The 25,062-nt window shown below is 50.6% G+C and overlaps 1 protein-coding gene and 1 pseudogene across 2 annotated transcripts in view; both read right to left on the bottom strand.

Annotated features, from left to right (window-relative positions):
- Positions 1–973: 973 nt before the first annotated feature.
- KIF3C (kinesin family member 3C) overlaps positions 974–25,062 on the bottom strand; it is a 36,702-nt gene continuing 12,613 nt past the window's right edge. The window contains exons 2-8 of one of the 2 annotated variants that reach the window (XM_004582645.2): positions 17,202–17,303; positions 16,409–16,531; positions 15,430–15,548; positions 14,468–14,584; positions 1,792–1,900; positions 1,477–1,649; positions 974–1,321 (exon numbers count right to left, since the gene is read on the bottom strand). In XM_004582645.2, the coding sequence (XP_004582702.2) occupies positions 1,222–1,321; positions 1,477–1,649; positions 1,792–1,900; positions 14,468–14,584; positions 15,430–15,548; positions 16,409–16,531; positions 17,202–17,303 (843 nt within the window). In that variant the 3' untranslated portion in view covers positions 974–1,221. The remainder of the gene's footprint in view (positions 1,322–1,476; positions 1,650–1,791; positions 1,901–14,467; positions 14,585–15,429; positions 15,549–16,408; positions 16,532–17,201; positions 17,304–25,062) is intronic. The other variant, XM_058668179.1, reaches the window with a different exon arrangement.
- On the bottom strand, positions 16,709–16,794 carry LOC118760753 (U6 spliceosomal RNA; annotated as a pseudogene).

The following is a 25,062-nucleotide window of genomic DNA, read 5'->3' as shown; positions in this document are numbered from 1 at the left end:
GCACAGCAGATGTCAGGCAGACCCTCACGGCTCTGTATGGACCCCAGAAACTGAATTCCTCAGCCTTCAGGAAGTGGATGCTGCCCTACCTCACGTCCTTGCCTTTATGATTGCATTTGCTCACTCCACTAGAACTGACACCAGACACGGAGTCAATGCAACTCAGCTTTTCTTTTTGGTGGGAATTGTCCTGTCACCCACGATGTCTGGAGGTGTATTGGGGCTATCCCAGAGGAGGGAGGGTCTCAGCCTAGGGCTTGATTTGCACAACTGGCCAAGAAAGGGCTGGTTTTCAACCAAATGGGATTCAGAAACAGGGGGCTTGAAAGGGCAAGCTGGGTGTCCGTTTGCCGCACCAAGTGAGAGGAAGAGCCACAGATGGTATGTTTTGTTGAGCCAGGGGTAGGATGGCTTGGATCCCTCCCGCTGGGAACTGGGCCCTCACAGCTGCAGGCAGGGAAAAAAAAACGAAGAAAACAGGAAAGAGTTGTGTCAGATCTGGGGAGCTGGCTTGTGGCTTGCTGAGCGGAGTTCCCCAGAGGGACAGAGAGAAGTGCCATCCCTAGAGGAACACCCCCTGCTGGGCCTCAGGTGGCGTGTTTTCCACTTGAAACCAGGGAGCGGGAGGTGGGCAGGAAACAGCTGCAGAAACAGTGAGTCTGTGCCCCCAGGCCAAGGAGCAGGTGCTGCACGTTGGTGAGGTCACTTCAGTCCCTGAAACATCCCAAGGGGGTGGAAGAGGAGGTGGAGGGCGGGGCACTGGGCCTGGAGCAGCCCACAGCCACTGGCCCTCAGTAGACACCCCATGGTCTTCAAGTCCCAGGTGGTGCTTAGTGGCTGCTCTCCACCAGCAGAGCAGGAGGTGAGCTCCCAGCAGTGAAGGTACTGTTCTCGGAAGCACTGGCCACTTTGCCTTCTAGGGCAGCAGATGCGGGGAGGAGCTGAAGTCTGACTTGGGTCTGAAGTTCCACGGGGCGGGGCAGGATGGCGCAGGCGAGGGCATCTCCCCCCGCACGAATAAATAACATGAATTAAATAAAGGGGACAAAGAAGGGCAGGTGGAAACTCCACCTGCTGCATCCCTGCCCCCGCACACATCTACCACGCACATGCACGCACACGCACACGCACACACACCAAGCGGCACACGAGCTGGGTGGGCCCGGCTTGGCTGCCCCACCCCAGGAGTCCATTTGATGGGCAGAGTGCCAGTGCAGGTTGTCACTCATGGTCCACCAGTGTCGTGGGGCGCGCAGAGGCAGAAGCTGAGGCCATCGGTGCATGTGCGGTGGAAGGGGGGAGCCGCTGTGGACTCTGACACCTGCAGGAGGCCAGGATGTAGAGGCTTAATACACAGGCAACGGACAAAAATCACCCACCTTTCTCTCCCTCCACCCGGCACTGTTCACGGCTGGCCCCCATACTCCCCAGAGGTGACCGGAAGCTCCCCTGCCTCCCGCTGGCTGTGATACTGACCAGGATCTGGACTTCCGAACTTTGGATGTGGATGGTCTCTCCAGTAAACTGTCCAATCTCATGAGCCTCTCCATGTGCAGTGCACGAGGGTCTTGTTCTTGGTCCTGGGAGAATTCCATCTCAAAGATAGCTGGGGGGGACACGTCCAGCTCCAGAAACATGATGTTCTCGGCCTGGGAGATGAGCACCATACCCCTGGTGAGCAGCAGTCCCAACATTGAACTGGCAGGCACCCCAAAAACTCGGGTGTGTGCGGGTAGGCGGTTAGAGGGAGCTGGGGCTGCTGGCACTCCCTCCCACTCCACAGCTTCTTACCCTGTACCTGGGGTGGGACCCCATTGCCATTGCAACCCGAGCATACTGGCTGATAGGCCTCTTGTAGCCCACTGCTGATGTCGGCCGCTTCTTCATCTGGCTGTTACTGCTGTAGGGGAGAGGCTAGGTTAGAATGACTTTCTTGCTAACACAGAGGGCAAATGAGACGACAGCAGAAAGCAGCTGCTGGGGCCTGCACTGTAGCTTAATGGGTAAAGACACTATCTACAATACCAGCATTGCACATGAGCACCAGGTTGAAGCTCTTGGCTGCTCCACTTCCAATCAGGCTCCCTTCTACGTGTCTGGAAAGGCAGTGAAAGATGGTTCAAGTCCTTGGGCCCTGTAATGCCTCTGGGAGACTTCGGTTGGCATTCCTGGCCCCTGGCTTTGGCCTGCCAGCTCTTTTTGCCTTGCAAAGATTTTTACTTTTATTGGAAAGTTAGATATACAGAGAGGCAGAGAGACAGAGGAAGATTTTCCATCCGATGATTCACTCCCCAAGTGAGCCGCAACGGCCGGAGCTGAGCCGATCTGAAGGCAGGAGCCAGGAACCTCTTCTGGGTCTCCTACATGGGTGCAGGGTAAGCAAGGCCTTGGGCTGCCCTTGATGGCTTTCCCAGGCCACAAGCAGGGAGCTGGATGGCAGGTGGATCTGCTAAGATTAGAACAATGCCCATATGGGATCCGGTGTGTGTGAGGCAAGGACTTTAGCCACTAGGCAACCGTGCCAGGTCCAAATAAGGAAGTGATGAAGTATTGACACATGGATATAACACTAACTTTTCTAAGCAAATAAATTTTTATTTGTTTCTTTAAAAGGCAGAGAGAGAGACAGAGATAATCTACCTGCTGGTTCACTCCCCAAATGGTTGTCAAGGGCTGGGGAAGGGGTCAGAGCCACTGAGAAGTGGCTGCTGACGGGTTTGCAGGGGCGACAATGTCCAAAAATAAGACAGCAGTGACAGCTGCACAACTCAGACCTACTAAATTGATGGTGAATTTTATGTGAACTACACCTCAATCAGGCTGTGATTTAAAAAAGTGAAAAAAGGCTTATTTTTAAAATAGTATTTTTTAACACAAACTTTTATATCTAGAAATTTCCTTAATAACCAAGGATAAAAAATATATATGCGTGGGAGAGCAAATGTGTGTGTGTTTTGGCTGAGATATAATTGCAAAAAATCACAAACAACTCAAATATGCATAAATAGAAGCCAATAAGTTAATATTGAGGGGCAGACACTTAGCCTAATGGATCACATGCTAGTGAGAGCCTGCTACCCCTGTGGGAGTGTCTGGGTTTAATGCCAAGTTTAGGCTTTGACTTGAAGCTTCCGGCTAATGCAGACCCTGAGAAACAGTGATGACGCTGCAGGTAGCTGGGGTCTTTCCGGGTGGGGCCTGTACTGAGTTCTCTCTCTTGGCCTCAGCCTTGGCACAGACCTAACCATGTGCGAATCTGGTAAGTGAACTCACAAATAGGAGTTCTCTCTGTTTCTCTTTCCTCTCAAAAGTAGCATTTTAAAAATATATTACTTGGGCCAGATGCGGTGGCCTAGCAGCTAAAGTCTTCGCCTTGAACGCGCCGGGATCCCATATGGGCGCCGGTTCTAATCCTGGCAGCTCCACTTCCCATCTGGCTCCCTGCCTGTGACTTGGGAAAGCAGTGGAGGATGGCCCAAAGCCTTGAGACACTGCACCCACGTGGGAGACCTGGAAGAGGCTCCTGGCTCAGGATCGGCACAGCACCGGCCCCTGCACTCACTTGGGGAGTGAATCATCGGATGAAGATCTTCCTCTCTGTCCCTCCTCCTCTCCACATGTCTTTGTAATAAAAATAAACAAATCTTTAAATATATATATTACACAGCCATATTAAGGAAAATTATGAGGTCATTAAAATTTTTGTGTGGCTCTACATACACCTGAAAAATTTGCCAAGAGGAAGATCAAAAAAAATTAAAAGATAAGCTTTTACTTTTAAAAATGTATATGCACATCTATGTATTTTGTAAAAAAGATTTATTAATTTTTATTGAAAATAAAATTATAGCACAGTGAGAGATACAATGTTCTTCCCTCTGCTGGCTCACTGGCCAAAAGCCACAATGACTGGAGCTCAGCTGATCCGAAGCCAGGAGCCAGGAGCCAGGAGCTTCTTCTGGGTCTCCCACACACGTGCAGGGTCCCATGGCTTTGGGCCGTCCTCCACTGCTTTCCCAGGCCACAAGCAGGGAGCTGGATGGGAAGTGGAGCAGTCAGGACGCAAACTGGCGCCCATATGGGATCCCAGGGCATGTCAAATGAGGATTTCAGCCACTAGGCTACTGCGCCAGGTCCACATCTATGTATTCTTATAAAAAAAAGTTTAGATACTTGAAAGCGTTAATATATATTATCTTTTTAAAAGATTTGTTTATTGTAAAGGTAGATTTGCAGCCTGAGAGAGATACAGAGAGAAAGATCTTCTGTCGGTGGCTGGTTTACTCCACAAATGGCAACAATGGCCGAAGCTGAGCCAATCCGAAGCCAGGAGCCAGGAACTTCTTTCTGTTCTCCCATGCGTGTCCAGGGTGCCAAGGCTTTGAGCCATTCTCTAATATCTTCCCAGGCCACAAGCATGGTGCCGGATCAGAAGTAGAGAATCTGGAATATGAACTGGCACCCATATGGGATCCTGGCATTCCATATGGGATCCCAGTGATTGCAATTTAGCCATTGAGCCATCATGCTGGGTGCCTATTATTTTTTTGATTGTGTGATTATAGGCTATTTTTATTTTTTTATGCTTTTCTGCAATATCTAATTTTATATCTAATAAAAAGTTTAAACATTTAGAAAAAGTACAGTAAGTTCTAACTATCCGCACCCATGCCTAACACCCAGCTTTGTAAAATCTGAATATGTTACACGTAAGTCAAATCTTTTTGAAGAGATAAAATATAGGGGCCAGCATTGTGTCTTAGTGGTAAAGGCACAACCTGCAACACCAGCATCACATACAGGTGCCAGTTCATGTCCTGGCTGCTCCACTTCCCACCCACCTCCCTGCTGTGGTCTGGGAAAGCAGTAGAAGATGGCCCAAAGCTTTGGGACCCTTCACCCACATGGGAGACCTGGCTCCTGGCTCTGGATCGGCTCAGCTCTGGCTGTTGTGGCCACTTGGGGAGTGAATCAGTGGACAGATGAAGGTTCTTTCTTTCTGTCTTTCCTACTTTCTGTAAATCTGACTTTCCAATAAAAATAAATAAATCTTAAAAAAAAGAATTTTGAAAAATTTGGCACCAAAACAAACATTCTCATTTTATTTTCCTGAATGTTCTGTAGGACTGCTACATATGTAGAGGGTAGACATTTGAACTGACAGTTACAACATCCATAGCTCCTACCAGATTGCCTGGGTTCAAATCCAGGCCCCACTCCAAGTTCCAGCCTCCTGCCGAAGTGCACCCTGGAAGTGCACCCAGGAGGTGATGGCTCTCTGGGCTCCCAGCTTGGGCGCTGGCCCAGCCCCAGGCATCATAGCATGTGATAGCAACTGTCTCTCAAAGAAACAAAAGTTAGTGGAAAATGAAAATACAAGATCAGCTTAATATGGTGCAATAATTTTTGAAATCCATCTCTTGTTAATAGTTTCTAGGTTGATTCTGTTTTTTTTTTTTTTTTTTTTTTGTTATTAACACAGTACTACTGCGAACATTAGACCACTTCTATTAGGGGCATTATACTCAGGAATACATTGTTGCATTAGCGGGGATGCATATCTTCAACTTCTCTAAACGCTGCCAAAATTGCTTTTCAAGGTGATTGTACCTGTAAGTTTCCACTGCTTCATATCCTAGCCAACTCGTGGCAGCTCACACTTTTTCTCTCAGCCACATGAGGAGTGTGATGTATTACTTTTATTACTGGGGCCAGGAAAAAAAAATCAACAAAGCTGTTTCCATTTTTCAAAATAAAACACTACAGGTTTTAAAGTAAGAAGGATCTGGATTTGGACATTGGCCTGGGCCCTTGGAGCGCTGTCACCTTGCGAAGTGGCTTTCCATCTCAGAGACACAGCTGTGTCGTCCCCACCCACAGTGCTGCAAAGAGGAGGGAGCTGCACTGAGGACGGCGTGACCACCAGGGCTCCCTGTGTGGTGGCTCTGAGGATTATTTCCTCTCAGTTCCACTTGCTAATTTCAAATGGGGAACCCAAATGAAATGAAATAAGCAATGACAGGAGTCCCAGGGGGAGCAGAGTGGGGGAAGAGGCAGGCCAAGCCAAGTGTCTCTGGGACAGGACAGCGTGTTCCTAGAAGCTGGAACGAGTTGTGCGGCAGCCACACAAGGCTGTGCCGGCCTTCTGTAGTGGGGAGGGGCAGGGAGTGAGGCTCGGAGCGTGTGTGTGTGTGTGTGTGTGTGTGTGTGTGAGAGAGAGAGAGAGAGAGAGAGACGGCTCACAGAGGGGTCCCTGCTGACCCTCTGTGTAGGCAGAACCAGGACACTTGGGGCCACACTGGAGTCTGCCTATGGGGACGGTGGTGGCAAGAAGACGGCTCAGCAGCATGGGCCGCTCCACCAGGGGTGAGGGCACTCTAACAAGAACCACCTGTTAGTGCCCAGTGGCTTCCCTGCGTCACACAGTGAACCTGATGGCCACCTCCTGGGGTGTAGATGCAGCAGACAAGGAGATGGTGGCTCAGAAATGGGGACGTGTCATCCACATCCAAGGTCACAGAGCTGGGAAGGCGAGAATCTAAACCTTTCCAGGGACCCTGAGTGGAAAGTGGAGGGCTCTTTCAGGGCCACGTTGAGAATGGTCCATGGCCAAAGACAGCGCCTCTGGAAATGCAGGCTCTGGGAATTGGACAGAGGCGCAGGGCTGAGCGAGCGGTGCAGTGGATCCATGTGAACTGGCAGCCTGGCCCAGGAAAGATGCCAGGAAGAGGGGACTGGGGGAGGGGAGCCCGTAACTGGGACACTGAGCTTGCTGCCTACTCCCTCTTCTGCTCTAGGCCCACTTCCCTGGGACTGCTCCCCCTGTGTGCAGTGTCATGGCCCACAGCCTGGAGCTGTGGCCTGGCTCTGCTGTGACCCAGCCCTCCCCATGCACGCCCACGACAGCAGCCATGTGCTTGGCAAAGCTGGAGAGCTCTCTATCCCAGGATCCTCCCTCCACAATTGGCTGTTAACATCATGTTTTCTTCCCTTGGTATTAAAAAAAAAAATACATAATAATAATGCCTCCCAGTCACACTGGGATGGTTGACACCATCCTCATTGCTGGGCTGGCCTGACCACCCTCCTTCCTCTCCTGTTCAGAAAACAGCACTTGTCACTGCTGGGGGTGAAGTTCTGGGTCTCTGTACCTGGTCTCCGAGCTCACACATCAGCGGTCTCACTCCATTCCCGTCTCCCTCAGCTGTCCCACCCCTGCCTGTGAAGGGTGCACCTTCTCTCAAGTTTCAGGCGTGCTTGGTTCTTACCGGGCTGAGGCAGAAATCTAGGCACCCAGGGGCAGGTGTCTGGCCCAGCAGTTAGGATGCTGACTTTAAAAGGCATCCCCCATCTGAGGACCCAGCTTTCAGGGTCAGCTCCAGTTTCTTGCTAAATCAGAGCCAGGGAAGAGGCAGTCATGGCCCAGTCAGTTGGCTTCCTGCAAGGCAGATCTAGGCCTGAGTTTCTGGATCCTGGTTTCTGCCTACCCTAGCCCTAGGCATTGCAGGCATTTCCAGGGTCTCAATGCAGAGCGTAAGGATGTTCCTGGGTGAGGAAGCCAGCGTTAACTTCTTGTCTGTAGTGGAAGGGATTCTTCCTCTAGGACAGGTGCAGTTCTGGAAGCTTACATCATTTCATTTTAACCTTGAGAACCCTGGAAGATACACACCACCATCCCCACTTCACAAAGCAAAGCATCCTGGGTTCAGACAGGTTAAAAACACTTTCTCAAGGCCACAAGTAAGTGGCAGAGCAGGGACTAGAACTGAGCAGGATCTAAATGCCAAAGGCCAATCTCTTCCTACTGACGAGACTTTGAGAAGGGCAGGTGCCTGGAGCTGCAAGAAGCAAAGGGTTCAAGTCATAACAGAATCCTGGGACCTGGGCTAAGGTCAGGGTCAAACATCCTCCTCTTAGCAGCCAGTTTTGTAGAAACACAATGACAATGAGACAATCTGGGGACAAGGTCATATTGTAAAGCAGTGACCGTTAGAGCTGGCTGTAAGAATGTTTTCATCAGGGCAACACAAACACAGGATTCTTGGTGACTGGGGAAGGCAATCACCCGACCTTCTTCTGGCCCCACCGTGGCTGCACAGGGGTGGTGGAGAAACAAGTGTGCAAGGAATCAGGGCTGCCTGGCAACGACCCCTGCTCTAGAGCTAGGCTAGGGAAAGAATGTGGGGGGCGAAGGGAAGGAGTGGGGAGAAGCTGCTGGCGTGGGAGGTGGCAAGATGTTTTTCCAGCAGAAGTTCTCTAGAGGGCCAGCGTGACCTTAGGTAATTTTTCTCAAACAATAAGCTTTCTTCTCACTTAGAGCAGCATCCTCACTCCTAGAACACCACTAGGCCACAGGGAAACAGTGTCTCCCACCCTGAGTGCAGTGGGGACGGAACAATGCCCTGATTAATTAAATATGCTTTGGAGAGAAAGCTTTTTTGTGCTTGTCTCCCAGCCCTGATTAAGTTACGTGGCCAAGGGTGGGAGCCTATCCTCCCGGGAAGGGGGGCAGCTGGTTCCTTGGAATGAGCGTTGCTGAGTTCAGGGACTTCCAGCCTGTAATGTGCACCTGTGTGATGCTCCAGCAGGCTGCCCTGCCTGGCCCTCTGCCGGGTCACAGTCACAACTGGGATTTCAATGTCAATGAAATTGTTTTTTTCCATCCCAATCACCACTGCTTTTGAAAAAAGTAATTTGAAAAACCTGTTTCATATAAAAAAGAATGAATGGCCCATTTTTATTGTCTTGTGTTTATATTGAATTTTTTTTGAAGTTCTGAAATAAACATTAAATATTTTAGTCACCAGGCATTGCAAACTGGACAGCCACCAAGAAAAAAAAGGGGGGGGGGCACAAAATCTCAGGATTGCTTGCTATTTCTTAACAGATGTTTTTGAAACAATTTCTTTCTGGGGCCAGCATTGTGACATAAGGAGTAAAGCTACTGCCTGAGAAGCCAGCATCCTATAGCGGCATTGGCTCAAGACCCAGTTGCTCCACTTCGATCCAGCTTCCTGGTGATATGCCTGGGAAAGCAGCAGATGATGACCCAAGGGTTTGAGCTCCTGCACTTGCACGGGAAATCTGGGAAAAGCTCTTGACTCCCAGCTTTAGACTGGCCCAGCTCCAGCCACTGCAGCCATTTGGGGAGTGAACCAGCAGATGAAAGACACACACACACACACACACAAACACTGTACAATTATTTTAAATAAAAACAAATCTTTAAAAAATTCTTTTTTGGAGTTCTTTTTAGAGCAATTTGTAGTAACTGTTCATATAAGTTGTATGCAGTGGAGAATATGACATGTCATAACTGACTTTATCTTCTACCCATACCCAGAGATATTTTAAGTCTCTTCTACACAAAATATAGGTATCCTGTCCATCTTCAGAGCAGGCGTATAGACACTCTACATAGAATAGCAAGTTTAAGTTATGAATATACTTAAATATAACTTTAAAAAAACATGTAATCACATACATGAGGGAACTTCAAAAGTGCTTGCAGGAGCAGGTGTGTGGCGTGGTGATACTGGTTAGGACATATCAGAATGCCTGGATTCAACCTCCCAACCCTAGTTCCTGATTCCAGCTTCCTGCGGATGCACACCTTGGGAAGCAGTGGGTGACAGCTCAGGTGGTTGGGTTCCTGCCATCCACATGGGATAGCTGAATGGAGATCAGGGTTCCCAGCTTCAGCCTGGCCTGGCCCCAAACATTGTGGACAAGCTGGGTTGGTGAACCACTGGCATGGGAACTCTGTCTGCCTCTCAAATAATAAATGAAAGTTACAGTATTTTTAAGGGGGAAATGGAATTAAAGAGAACTTTTTCGGTGTAAAATTTTTTAACTTCATGTTTTTTTTCATGATATACATTCTCCATGAACTTTCTGAAGATCCCGCAAATATCCCAATTTGCAGGAAACACAGTCAATGGGGATTTACCCAGATAAACTGCCAACACAAACCTGCCAACGCAGGCTGAGGAGGAGCTCTCTGCAGGTGTAAGGTAAAAGGTAAGTACGTGGGAATGGATGCTTTCCTAAGACACCTGGGAAAGGAAATACTACACAGGTAAACCGAAGCAGGAAGCTTTAGAAATGACCAGAATTTTCAAGTTCTCCAATGACAAAGAAAGCCCTGAATTCTTCTTCTTTTTTTTTTGCATGATTTTCCCTGCTCCAGATCAGTGGGAGAAGCAAGGTGGGCTGAGGACATCACACATGCCAGCAGTGCAGAGGGGGCTGTAGAGAGTTCACGGGAGAGGCTGCTGCGCTGCCATTTGCAACACTGGCATCCCGTATCGCAGGGCTGCTGTGAGTCCCAGCTGCTCTGCTTCTCAGCCAGCTTCCTACTAACACTTGAGAAAACAATAGATGATGAACCAAGTGCCTGAGCACCTGTCACCCATGTGCACACCTGGATGCAGTTCTAGACCCCTGGCTTTAGCTTGACCCAGCCCTGGCGCTTGCAGCCATTTGGCAGGGAACCAGCAGATGGAAAACCTCTCTCTTTATTTCTCCCTCTCTGTAACTGTGACTTTCAAATAAATAAATACATAATATAAGAAATAAAATGGAAAGTTTATATTCAAATGCTAACAGACACTACCACTAGAAGGACAATATTTTCATTCTTTCAATGTCTAAATTTTCCATAACAAAACATATTACTTCTGCAATGAAACTAACAGTTATCAAAAACAGATAAATTTTAAAACCATTTATTTTTATTTTAAAATTTTTCTCATTTTGTTTGACAAAGAGATAGACATAAAAGATCCTCTATCTGCTGATTCATTCCTCAAATGTCCACAAAGGCAAAGCCAAAATCCTGTATCTCCCCCAAAGGCGGCAGGGACCCCATGATTAAACTATCACCTGCTGCCTCCCGAAATGGGCGTGAGCAGGATGCTGGAATTAGAAGCAGAGCTAGGGCTCAAGCTAGGCACTCCAATTTGGGACACGGGAGTCCCAAGTGGTACCTTAACTTCTGCACTGCACTGAACATCTAATTCAACTTGCAAAAAAAAAAAACAACATAGAGTAGAAGTGCCTAGAATGGGCATCTAACTTGGAGGTTTAGATGACTGTATTGCACATCACAGTATTAAGGTTTGATTCCCAGTTTTGGCTCCTGACTCTGGCTGCCTGTTAGTGCAGACCTTGGGAGGTAACAATGACAACTCAAGTCAGTGGGTCCCTGCCACCCAGATGGCAGCCCGGGATTGAGCTCCTGGCTCGCTGCTTGGAGAGTGAACCAGCAGATGGAAGATCCCTGCCCCCTTACCACCTCTGAGTATGTGCCCATAACTCTGACTTCAAATAAATACGATAAATTTTTTTAATAAATAGAAAGAGGCAGGTCCTGGTGCAGTGGCCTAGCAGCTAAAGTCTTCGCCTTGAACGCACCGGGATCCCATATGGGTGCCGGTTCTAATTCCGGCAGTTCAACTTCCCATCCAGCTCCCTGCTTGTGGCCTGGGAAAGCAGTCGAGGATAGCCCAAAGCCTTGGGTTCCTGCACCCACATGAGAGACCAGGATGAAGCTCCAAGCTCCTGCTTCAGATTGGCACAGTTCTGGCCATTGTGGTCACTTGGGGAGTGAATCATTGGATGGAAGATCTTCCTGTCTGTCTCTCTTCCTCTCTGTATATTTGACTTTGTAATGAAAATAAATAAATCTTTAAAAAAAGAAGCATGAAGAAGCATGACAACAAAATGTGGTACCTCAGGGAGAGAGGCATTACCACAAAGGACATGGAAATGGACAGAAACTAAAAGTAAACTTGCACTGAGTCAAATAAATCTCCTGAAGTAGATTATTGTACTGTGGTTATGTGAATCAACAGACTCACTCAGGAAATGCAGGCAAAGGGACATCAATTTCAAATGATTTGATAGAGCAATATAATGTAGCAAAAATATTCCCAGTTTGGGGCCAACGCCGTGACAACCACGTGTGGTGCTGGCATCCGTTTGGATACCAGTGAGTGCCCTGGCTGCTCCACTTCCGACCCTACTGCCTGCTGATGTGCATGGGAAACACAGTGAAAGGTTGGCATAAGAGCTCCGGGCCCTTGCCATATAGGAGACCGAGATGCAGCTCCTGGCTCCTGATTGCAGCCTGGTCCAGCCCAAGCCGTTATGGCCATTTGGAGAGTGAATGTGGATAAAGATGTTTATTTGTCTCTTGCTCTCTCTCCTTTTTTCTCACTGTAACTCTTTCTTTCTTTTTCTCTCTCTTCCTTTCTTCCTTCCTTCCTTCCTGCCTGCCTTTTTAATTGGAAAAGCAGATATACACAGAGGAGGAGAGAGAGATAGGAAGATCTTCTGTCTGATGATTCACTCCCCAAGTGGCCACAACGGCTGCAGCTGAGCCGATCCGAAGCCAGGAGCTTCTTCCGGGTCTCCCACGCGGGTGCAGGGTCCCTAATCTTCGGGCTGTCCTCGACTGCTTTCCCAGGCCACAAGCAGGGAGCTGGATGGGAAGTGGGGCTGCCAGGAGTAGAACCGGTGCCCATATGGGATCCTGGAATATTCAAGGTGAGGGCTTCATCCGCTAGGCTATTGAGCCGGGCCCAAAGTCTGCCTTTCATGTAAGAAAAATAAACCTTTAAAAAACATGTCATCGGGCCCGGCGGCGTGGCCTAGCGGCTAAAGTCCTCGCCTTGAACGCACCGGGATCCCATATGGGCGCCGGTTCTAATCCCGGCAGCTCCACTTCCCATCCAGCTTCCTGCTTGTGGCCCGGGAAAGCAGTTGAGGACGGCCCAATGCATTGGGACACTGTACCCACGTGGGAGACCTGGAAGAGGTTCCAGGTTCCTGGCTTCGGATCAGCGCGCATCGGCCTGTTGCGGCTCACTTGGGGAGTGAATCATCGGACGGAAGATCTTCCTCTCTGTCTCTCCTCCTCTGTGTATATCTGGCTATAATACAAAAATTCTAAAAATAAAAAAAAAAAAATAAAAAACATGTCATCTCTTGGGGCCGGTGCGATGGCTCGATTGGCTGATCCTCTGCCTTCAAATGCCAACATCCCATATGGGAGCTGGTTTGTGTCACTTGGCGGCTTCACTTCCCATCCAGCTCTCTGCTTGTGGCCTGGGAAAGCAGCAGAGGATGGCTCAAGTCTTTGAGAACCTGTACCCACATAGGAGGCCTGGAAAAATCTCTTGGCTCCTGATCAGATCAGCTCTGGGCATTGCGGCCATTTGGGAGTGAAGCAGAGGACAGAAGGCTTCTCTCTCTCCTTCTTTCAGTAGGTATCTTTCTAACTATAAAAGAAATTAATAAATCTTAAAAAATAAGTTATCTCCAAGCCTCTCTCACCTTACCTATCACTTAGCATGTTGACAGTATGACTACAATCAATGTGAGGAAACCTCTCCATCTGCAAACCTGTGTACACATGAAATAACCCACAGAGCAGAAACCCCACCAACGCCTGCCCCCACAAGGCACTGCAGCAGCGGGCTTCGAGCCTGACTTGGCAGCAGAGGCACTGGGAGGCCTCGAGTGGGAGGAAGCCACACATGTAAGCCCTGAGCCCCACCAGCAAGCTTAAGTGGGCCTCTCCGTAGCCCAATTCACTGGCAGTTCTGGCCTTGGCCAGCTAGAGCAGCTCTGCGACCCATGGTGTTCCCCTGAGAGCTCCTACTCCAGGTATGGAGCTGGGTTGTGAATCCCAGATGACACCACTGAGAATCCCCTCCTTGTGGATTTGACTTTTATACATTTGTGCAGGGTCACCGGGGTTTGGAGTAGCCGTTCAGCAAGAAGACAAGCAAGCATCCAATGCTCTGAGAAGCTCTTAGAACAGCTGGCCACCTCAGCCCTCAGGGAAACCTGTGCCCTGGCTTAATATTAACATTCCTAGGATTGAGAGGGCAAAACATCTTCTAGAAGAGCCTTGCTCTCTAGCCACTGATTGGTACAGTTGCTTGAAGAAGGGCAGGCAATCCGGCTCCTGGGCTTTAATCTCCTTTTGGCTTGCTATTCAAGGCCACCAGCAGAGGGCACTGCACACCCAGCCAATGGATGCAGCTGCCCTGGCAGGGGTAGGATGTAGAAACAGGTGGAATTGCTGACTCACCCAGCAGGGCTGGGCTGGGTACGCTGATGGTACCTCTGTCATGCCAGGATCTGCTATAAACTGATTACTCATCTGTAGAATCTCATGTTTGTACCTGACGCACAGAGGGGTCAGCAGTGTGAACTACAGTTGCTGTCTTTTGGTATCTGACAAGTACTTTCCTCTGCACCAAGAAAAGGAGTCCCATTTCTTGTCACAGAACACCTCTCCTGCATGGAGACTCCCTACACACCAGGTCCCAATTAACCCACCATCCTGCCCCAGCCACGCCACACTTGTCTCCCTGTGGGCTGTGCCCCAGGCCCCTCTGCAGACCCACACGGAGCGCGTGGCAAGTCCCAGGCAGACATTGGAGTGGGAACTCACGCTCCAGCAGGCACCAGAGGCTGGAACTTCCACTGCTCCTCCTCGCAATCCAGGAAAAGCCGGTTCATGATCTTGTTCTTCTCCTCGGGGGGGATGAAATTCTCGATGATCAGGTACCTGTGAGCAGGATGGAGGCAGGGATAGGAGTGGGGAGCGCAAGATCACGTGTGTAGCACCTGCCAAGGCTGAAGGAGCAGAGCACCAAGCCAAGAGACAGGGGGATTGGGGAAGGTAGAAAACCCAGTGTGTTGCTGATGGGGAGAAACGGGTCCCTACAGAAGCAACGTTTAAAACCACCACATCGGGCCCGGTGGCGTGGCCTAGCGACTAAAGTTCTCGCCTTGAACACACCGGAATCCCATATGGGTGCTGGTTCTAATCCCAGCAGCTCCACTTCCCATCCAGCTCCCTGCTTGTAGCCTGGGAAAGCAGTCGAGGATGGCCCAAAGCTCTGGGACCCTGCCCTCGCGTGGGAGACCTGGAGGAGGTTCCTGGCTCCTGGCTTTGGATCAGCGCAGCACTGGCCACTGAAGTTACTTGGGGAATGAATCATCGGACGGAAGATCTTCCTCTCTGTCTCTCCTCTCTGACTTTGTAATAAAAATATCTGACTTAGTAATAAAAAATAAATAAATCTTTAAAAATAAATAAATAGGGGCTCGGCAGTGTGGCCTAGTGGCTAAGGTCCTCGCCTTGATCCCATATGGCTGCTGGTTCTAACCCCGGCAGCTCCACTTCCTCTCTGTCTCTCCTCCTCTCAGTATATCTGACTTTGTAATAAAAATAAAATAAATCTTGAAAAAAAATAAGTAAATAAAACCACCACATCAGATGCAGACTTTACGGGAGGGGCCAGCCCTCAGCAAAATGCAGGAAACCTGCAGAGGTTCTGAAGGGGGTCTTTGGGAAGGAGAAGAGTCCACCAGGGAACCCAGGACAGTGGGGAAACGGCAGGGGCCTACTTGAGCTTGAGTTCCCGGGTCTGCTCATTCTGTGCCTCCTCCAGGTCCTGCCGCACACGGATGTACTCGTCATGTTGGTCCTGGATCTCCGCCTTCACCGCCTGCAGCTTGGCGTAGAGCTGCGAGGGGACAGAAGCAGCTCAGAGGCTGCCTAGCATGGCAGGGAGGCGCCAAGGGCCAAAGACTATGGCCCACATGCTCAGCCTGCTGCCTGCTTCTGCTCTGCCCACTGCGAATCGGGTGGGGCTACTTAGAGGGCTACCCTGTTCAACTGCCATCCATGACACAGGATGTTCAGGTCATATTAACTTGTCCAAAGAGCCCAGACCAGGGCCAGGGGCTCCTTTGGAGACCAGTGCTCAAGGACAGAGGGTTCCTGAGTGGGTTGGGAAGGGAAACCTGGCCTCTTGAGGTACTCTGAAAGGTAGGGGCACGGCGGGTAGCACTGGTCTCCTGACCCCTGCCTAACCCAATCAGCCCTGTGCGAGACATCCACATCAGTACCCTGAGGGCTCCCTGGGTTCATCCTGCAATCTAAACTGGAACTGTCGCTTCCTGCCCTAACCCTCCACCTCCCATCCCTGGGCAGGGTCCTGATGAGCTGACAGTCTACCCATGGCCTGTCACAGGGGCCCTGAGGCACAAGTGGCAAGAACAGCTCTCCCTCACACTCAGGGTCGCTCCCTCTCCCTGGCCCTTCTCCAGGCCCAGCGTTCCCCAACCGACTCACTGCTGATGCTGAAATGGGGGAGATGCAGGCCTGCGAGGACAGTAACCCTGGGGGCAGGAGGTGGCAGCTCACAGCCTCTGAGCCCACCAGTCCAAGAGGAAAGGCTCTATTCCTGGCCACACAGACTCCTGCCTTCCCAGCCCCTCACCAGTGGCACAGGCCACGTGACTCGGGCTTGACAGCTTGAGCTGACTGGGGAGGAGGCCCTTGGTCCTTGGCTACCCTGACCATGCCCTGCTGGTCTCTCACCTTCTTGAGCTTCTTGGTCTTGACCTCCACCTCCTGCTGCAGGGACGTGTAGGTGCCACGGAGCTCCATGGTCTCCTCGTCTCGGAGCAGCATCTCCTGCTGCATTTCCCGCTCGCGGCGTTTCTAGGCCAAGGCAGGGCAGGGGGCTGCAACAGGGGTGGCCTAGACGGGTGAAGGGTTGAGGGGGGTCCCCGGGACCAGCTAGCACTTCCTATCATATGACATGACATCAGGTGCTGGGAGAGGGCAAGGAGCACTCCATGCCCATGTCTACTACTCCCATTCAATCTTATTTTTTTTTTAAATATGGAACACTTCACGGATTTGCAGTGCTAATCTTCTCTGTGTCGTTCCGATTTTAGTATGTGTGCTGTCGAAGCGAGCACCTCCCATTCAGTCTTGAGTGGAGTCTCTTGCAGCCCTCCTCTCCGCTGTCATAGCCATGGTTTTGAGGGGCACTGCCTTGTGCTGATGGAGACCCCAGCCCCAAGGGGTGTCAGGCACATGGACAGATGCCCACTCCCTCCCTACATAGTGTCATGATTGATGGGTAGCCAGTGAATTGGTTCTTGACTTACCGAAGAGTATTACTGTTTGCAAATGAGGCACACCTTAGTGGAAGGCCCTGGGACTAGTTCAGGTGCTTTGTGCAGGCTGGCATCATGGAGTGTGGTGCCCCCATGGGATCCAGAGCAGCACAGCTGAGTTCCTCAGCACTTGGTAAAGGGCCTCCCAAGTCCATGATGGCTTCCTGCCCTATAGCACCCCTGCCTTGATCTCATGGCAGTCCTACCTGCTCAGCAATCTCCTGCCTCTTGAGTTCCAGCATCTTCTGCTGCTCGTTGGTGTGATCCATGATGTTCCTTCCTCCGATCAGCAGCTTGCTCTCCATGGCCTGGGGACAGAGTGGGGTTCTGAGATGGCTTTGCAGAGGGCTAGCCTCACCCCTGACACATACCCACAGTTTGCTGCTCTGTGGCCCTCAGGGGGATGGTGGTTTCCTCTCTGGCCTCTTAGGCCCAGTACAAAGCTCCTATTGTCAGCTGGGCCTTTGGGGGGCTGAGAGGAAACCCCGCAGAGGATTCAGGGCTCCTGATCTGTCTGTCTGCTTTGGATGCAGAGGGATACAGTTCTCGACCTAACCCTGGCAGCTCACTGGGTCCCAGTGCCCGGTCAGCAGGGAGAAGGTGAGAGCTGCAGAGGCTGGACAGCCCGCTGGCTCCTGACTCTACCCAGGCAGCTGGGAAGACTCTCATTCTCGGTTGGCCTCGCAGCAGATGATAAGCCCAAGGGGAGAAGTCTCCGCAGCAATGAGGGGCCATCTAGGGCCCGGCAGGCAGAGGAACTTTGGGGACAGCTAGAAAGATGGGGCTCCACTGGAGGGGGCTTCTCCCTTGTGTTCTGGCCTCTGAGGAACAGGGACAACATGGCCCATGCTCCAGAACGGCCAACAAACATTTGCAGAGGGCCAACTTTCTGCAAGGTGCTGAGCTTAGTTCCTATCAGCATCATTTCTATCCCTCCCCTCCCAAGGAGAAGAACCATTCCACTTAGCATACAACAAAGGCAGGTCATGAAGTGAGGAGGGGAGATTTAGCCCAGTGCCCCTTCTCTCTTGGTGAGCCCTGTGTCATGTGGAAGTCACTAAGTGCTTGACACACATCTTTGTAGGGTGTTTCTTAAATCCCAGGCTGGACTGAGATGGTCTGTGTGCACTGGGACTCCAGTGGATGCAACTGCATTGCCACCAGCAAAAGGCGACTGCCCCACAGCATGTGGTCAGGCTGTGCTTCTGCCCCAGGATTCCCAAAGGGCTGAAATCCCCTCAAGACACCTGAAGAAACTGGCTACACTCTAACTGGAATTCTTCCTACAGAATCAGCTGACCTGACAGAGTGCTTTTGTGGGTGGGTGGGTGGTGGTGGGGAGGGTTGCAAGGAGCCACTAGTGGGAGCCATGGGGACAGAGAAGGACAGGAGTTCCCGGACCAAAGATGAGACAGAGGCACAAGCCGGTTTCAGAGGCCAGGGAGAGAGGAAGGGACCCTAGAGAGCCACTTGCCCTCCTGCTCTGGTATCTCAGCATTGACCCCATCACCATGTGGCAGATCAACACACCTGATTTCTGCTTGATCCTGCTGGTGAGCAGTTCCTACATCCTGCGCCCCGGTGGCTCATGTCCCTCCTTCCACCCCTTCAACCACCTCTTGCTTAGCCCCCAGGCCTGGCCAGTTACACAATGCCATCATCACACATGCTTCCTGGAGGGACTCTGGCAGGGACTCACCACATTCCTCATGACCCACCTGGACGACTGCCAAAGGCTCCCACTGCCTCAGTTTCCCCTTCCACCCATCTGTCACATGGAACGTGGAGGAATCTGCCAATCACACAGGCATGAACAGGGCTACTCAGGTTCAGCTCCTTAGTGGATTCCTTTCAGAAGGAAACACCAGGTCTGCAGCAGCTACAGGGCAGGGACTCACTACTTACCTGGTGCCCAGTCTGAACTCCAGCTTTGCTGAAAGAACTCTCTGCTGTGCAATGTACCACGCAGCATGTAAGCCTGCGCTCCTGCTCCCCTCCACTCCCACCTGGAAAAGTGCCACTTATCTTGTGAGACACAGCTGCAGTGCCTTGGGAAATTCCCTGAGATTCCCAGAAGCTGCTTTCCAGACAGCCCGCTCACCAGGACCTGCTCCCACTGCTTGTTCTTGAGTCACATCCTGACTCCTCTGCCAGGGCCTTTAGCCCAGGCAGGAATCACACCTGACTCACACCCCAGGGTCCTAGGTTAGCACGGAGCTGAGTGCGTAGCAAGCACTCAACCAGCATTTGAGGAACCAACTGGAATCCTTGGGGTGTCCCACAGGCAGTCTCAGTTTCAGGGGCTGTCATATCCATAAGAGGCCTGGGCTCTTTGTCCCAGTCCTTCTCCTACTGACTGATCAACCCGAAGTCCCTGCAGGGTCTGAGCACCTGGGGAACCCGGTGGGGAGTGAGGGCAGCATGAGACAACAGAGGAGCCACATGCAGGAAGCCTACACTTGAGGACAGAGGATGACGACCTGGTACCGGCGTCTTCAGGGACCTGAAGCCTGGGCTGGTCTCCAAGCCTGGGACACACTTGTCCACTGAACAAGTGTGGACTGCATTTTCCTCAGCATTCACTTCCTGCCATGTGCTAACATGACACTGGTTCTTGGAGTTGGGCCTTTGGTGCAGTATTAAGAAGCTATTTGGTGGGCGAGTTGGATGGCTCAACCAGCTAATCCTCTACCTACAAGCACCAGAATACCATGTGGGCACCAGTTTGGTGTCAGCTGCTCCACTTGCCATCCAGCTCCCTGCTTACAGCCTGGGAAAGCAGTAAAAAATGATCCAAAGCCTTGGGACCCTGTACCCAATAGGAGACCTAGAAGAAGCTTCTGACTCCTGGCTTTGTATCAACTCATCTACGACTGCTGTGGCCATTTGGGGAGTGAACCAGTGAATATAAGATCTCTTTGTCTTTTTTCTCTCTGTAAATCTGCCTTTCCAATAAAAATAATAAAGTAAATATTTTTTTTAAAAAATGCCACTTGGGATGTCCCCAACTCACATCAGAGACCCTAAGTTCATGTCTCAGCTCTCCTCCTGATTCCAGCTTCCTGTTATGTTCATCATGCCAGGTAGCAGGTGACGGCTCAAATACATGGGTCACTGGCACCCACGTGGGAGACCCAGACTGAGATCAGGCTGCTACCTTTGTGGCATGTATTTGGGACATGCTAAAAGAAAGAGCTGCTTTTCAATAAAATGGAAATATATATATATATATACATATATACATATATATATATATTAAAGTCATCGGTGCTCAAGCAAAGCTGGACATTCAAGTCACCTGGGGAACTTTTCAGCAATGCAGAACTAGACTGCAAAGCCTACAACTCACCGGGATCCCCCTAGGCTCAAGCACACTAAAGGATGGAAGGGATGGCTGTAGCGCCATTCTGCTCACACCGTCATTTTCCCGATACCAGCTCAGTAAGCTTTAGCAGCCCCTCCAAGGTCACATCATGTCAGAAAACTCAAGTAGAGGATCCAGATGAGTGCCTGTGTGGCCCCAAGTCCCAAGCCCATCCTAATGCAGCCACTGTCCCCAGAGATTGAGAAGCAAAATCTACGAAAGGAGAAATCAACCTATTCCCAGCAAGAGGAAGTGCCATGTGACTACTCTGGGAGAGTTCCTTCAACCTGGGACAAAAGGTGTTCTTGGAGTGTAAGGAGAGGCCAGAGGCCTGAGCTTCAGCAGCAATTCTACTGGCGGTGGTGGCAAGGCTGAAGTCAGAGGCTATTCAAAGTGACAAGGTAGTTGGGCAGGGACAGAGGCAAGGATATGGAGAAAAGAGAAGGGGAAATGAACTTGGGGAAACACAATGAAAACAGGCTCCACTGTCCTATGGTCTCGGCCAGGAACTGTGCAGGAGAGAGTGCCCGTGGGAAAACTCCCTGGTTTCCCAAAGGCCCCCAGCCACCTCAGGCAGTCAAGGGCAGGGAAACCTCCAGGCTGTGTGTGCTGACGAAGAAGTACCAATCTGCGTTGGTTAGGCTTTCACATCTTGGGGAAAAGCATTGTTCCTGCCACTCAGCCAATGACAGTTGAGAGCCACCAGTTACAGAAGGGTGGTGTGTAGTTAACACTCTACTGCTCCCAAAGACACTGACCTAATCCGCTGCCACAGCTGAAACCCCAGCAGCACCTGGCCATGCAGCAACATGAAGGTTTTCTGGAGACGCAAAGGATACGATGACCCTGCCAAGAAGGAGGATGCCGCGTCTGACCTGGGGAGTGCCACGCCTGGTTCCCTGACCGCCTCTGCAGAGACTCCTATGGGAGAGGCTCCAGGGAGTGTGGCTATTCTAAGACTCAGGAACCAGGACTCTCCCTCCGCAAAGATGAAGGAAGGTTACAGATGGGTCTCAGGTCTGGAAACAACAGTCCCAACGGGAGTGAAAGGGAAAAGTCCCTGACTTGCCCAACCAATCCCGCTACAAGGAATAAAAGTGTCTGCCTAGCGCTTTCTTAGTGGTACAAAAGAAAGCTTTATCACTTGTGAAAGACAAACAATTTATGCAGTATGTTCTCTTAAGTCAGCAGTGGGCTTAGCACAGTAGCCTAGTGCTAAAGTCCTTGCCTTACATACATTGGGATTCCACATGGACCCTGGTTCATATCCTGGTTGCTCCACTTCCCATCCAGCTCCCTGCTTGTGGCCTGGGAAAGCAGTCAAGGACGGCCCAATGCTTTGGGACCCTGAACCCACATGGGAGACCGGGAAGAGGCTCCTGGCTTCAGATTGGCTCAGCTTTGGCCATTGTGGTCACTTCGGGAGTGAACCAGCAGATGAAAGACCTTTCTGTCTCTCCTTTACTCTGTAGATCTGACTTTCCAATAAAAATAAATAAATCTTAAAAAAAAAAAAGGAGGGGCCCGGCGGCGTGGCCTAGCGGCTAAAGTCCTCGCCTTAAATGCCCCGGGATCCCATATGGGCGCCGGTTCTAATCCCGGCAGCTCCACTTCCCATCCAGCTTCCTGCTTGTGGCCTGGGAAAGCAGTCGAGGACAGCCCAAAGCTTTGGCACACTGTACCCGCGTGGGAGACCCGGAAGAGGTTCCTGGTTCCCGGCTTCGGATCGGCGCGTACCGGCCCGTTGCGGCTCACTTGGGGAGTGAATCATCGGACGGAAGATCTTCCTCTCTGTCTCTCCTCCTCTCTGTATATCCGGCTTTCCAATAATAATAAATCTTAAAAAAAAAAAAAAGGAGCAGTAGTGGAATTAAATACAGAATGTTTTAGCAGGATCGGAAGGACGCATTTTTTTCTTCTTTTTTTAGGAGGACACATTCTTAATCTCTTACTGTCCTCATCTTTCAGAAAAAAGAATTGCAGAGACATCAAAAAAACCACAGAAATAAAGCAAAGTGAGAAACTTCACGTATTTTCTACCTTGTTTAGCTAGCTTCTTTCATTTTCCCCTTTTCCCTGGACTTTTCCATAGGTATCATTCATTTTTCACCCTCCACAGACATGGTATAAATACGTCTACAAACTTCTTTCCTGCTATCTCCATTTTATGTAATGTTTCAAGCATTTTGTCTCTTCTGTAAAATTCATGATTATAGTTTTAATGGTTGTTTATGGTGAATAATCTATACATGCTCATACATCTAATTAACCCCCAGTCCTCGCAATCTGCTTCACCCCCATGCTCTGAAATGCGTCCCATACCAGATCCTTTTCTTTGCTAACAAACCAGGCTCTTTTGTTTTATTTATTTATTCTTTACTGCATTTTGCTGAGAATAATAAAGGCTACCTCACCCTTTGCTGCAGGGATCTCAATCCTTAACCATCACCCATGGAGGGCAGGGAGGGTCCAGGTTGCCTCCGGTCCCTCAGCCTGATTCAAGGCAGGGGCCAACAAAGCAGGGGGCTGGGAATCTGAGTTGTGGGTCTCCGGGATAAACTCCTGGTTGCTTTCAGCGGCTCCATCAATGCTGCCTTTGTAGTCTTTCAGAGCAAGAGTATAGGTGGGTGGCGCCTGGGTTGAGGGCTGGGTTTGGTCCGGCCGGTTCTAAATAAGTCCAGTGTGACTAGAAGGCCAGCAGAGGCTGTGGGGGTGGAGGTGAGAGGGTTGGGCATTCCAGGCCACAACCACCTGACTCTTGAAAGGACAAACCCCAAGGGAAATTAGAAGGACCCAGGGACTCAGAGACCCCAACTTTTAGGCTTCACAGAAGAGGATATGGAGGCCAAAGAGGGAACCCCTGGAGCCTGGGCCCTCCCAGCAAAGCCCCCTGTACTCACACATATGTCTGCTCCCCCACAGGTGATACACGTCCCACATAACTTTCTGGTATAATCAGGGTAGGTCCCGATGCAGAGTATCAGCAGCAGGTACGCCACTTTGCCAAGGAGCAGCCAGGGCCGAGGCAGGGGGCACACTGGCTTGTACACACAGTTTCTCCTTCCTTGTTCCAGGAGTAACCAGGGTATAAATTCAGAGAGAGGGGAAAGGAGGCCTCGGGATCCCATTAAATACTGATCTAGACAGCTAGAGAGGAGCCAGCAGGCCCAGCCAGCTACTCTTTTGGGGAGATACCATCAGCTCTGACTTCCCAAGGACACTGGAGGCAAATGGTTCTGCCCAGCCACTGCTGGCTCATCTATGACATTCTGCAGGAGGCAAGAGCCTCGGGTGCATTTTGCTGTGTGCCTGTGGCTGGGCTAGGCTCTTTTTACATCAATTACGCTGTCTCATCATCACTAGAACCTTAGGAGATAATGATTATGATCTCCAATTGACATACAAGGAAACCAGGGCTCAGACAGGTGACTCACTCAAGGTCATGGAGCCGGCAGATAGCAGGTGGGATCTGAGCACCAGCCCTTTCCTGCATTCACAGCTTTCCTCTGGGAGGAGAAAGCAGCCTCTGGAGAAAGCAGCACCCGTGCTTGTCCCTTCCCCAGCTCAGGTACCAGCAGGAAAGCTCAGGGTACCACGGTGCTCTCTTCCAGTTCAGAGATATCATGGAGATGCTTCTGCCTGCATGTGGCTCCCACGGGGGCCCCTGCACTGGAGCTCTTGACCGTGTGCTGGGGAGAGCTGGTCAGTGCCATCAGAGGCCCAGAGGCTAAAGCCTGAATGTCCATGGGCATGGCCTCCCTCTCTGCTGTAGTTGTCTATGCCATTATGCCCTTGGGGGGTTTCTAATCTGCCACACAGGGGCAAATGCCCCACAACTTTGCAGGCTTTGGGTAAAAATGCAAAGTTGGATAATGGCTGTCAAAGTATTAGGAAGAGGATAAAGTACCATCAAAGGTCAGAGGCTGCTCACTTACTCGGTGCCTCTTTGCTATTTTCCTGCCACCCACCACGAAACGCAAAAAGAAATTATTAATTCAACAGAGCTGCTCCCATTGCTTAGAAAATAAAGCTGTTAGGGGCGGTGTTATGGTTTGGTATGTACAGCTGCTGCCTGCAGTGCTGGCATCTCATATGGGTGCTGATTTGAGTGTTGGCTGCTCCACTTCAATGGCCAGAACTGAGCCGAAGCCAGAAGCCAGGAGCTTCTTCTGGGTCTCTCACACAGGTTCAGGGTCCCAAGGCTTTGGGCCACCCTTGACTGCTTTCCCAGGCCAAAGGCAGAGAGCTGGAAGGGAAGTGGAGCAGCTGGGATATGAATCATGATATGGAATCCCAATGCATGCAAGGCGAGGACTTTAGCACTAGGCTACCATGCTGGGCCCCTGATCCACTTCTAATCCAGCTCCCTGCTAATAGGCCTGGGAAAAGCAGCAGAAGATGGCCCAAGTACTTGGGTCCCTGTGCCCACATGGGAAACCCAGATGAAGGTCCACGTTCCTACCTCAGGCCTGGCTCAACCATAGACATCGCAGTCATCTGAAGAATGGACCAGTAAATGGAAGATTGTCTTACCCACTCTCTCTGTAATTCTGCCTTTGTCTTTCAAATAAATCTTAAGAAAAAAGGAAAAGAAAAAAAAAAAAAAAACACCGAGGTTCCTTCCTTCACAGCCCTGCTCCTTTTCTGGCTCCTTGATTGTGGGTCTTGAAGAGTCAGCAGTAAGAAAAAAAAGAACGAGAGAA

The sequence above is a fragment of the Ochotona princeps genome, chromosome 8 (genome assembly GCF_030435755.1).
Source record: "Ochotona princeps isolate mOchPri1 chromosome 8, mOchPri1.hap1, whole genome shotgun sequence".
Lineage (NCBI taxonomy): Eukaryota > Metazoa > Chordata > Mammalia > Lagomorpha > Ochotonidae > Ochotona > Ochotona princeps.
Note: the sequence above shows the minus strand (reverse complement) of the source record. Positions and strands in the feature narration are given on the sequence as shown.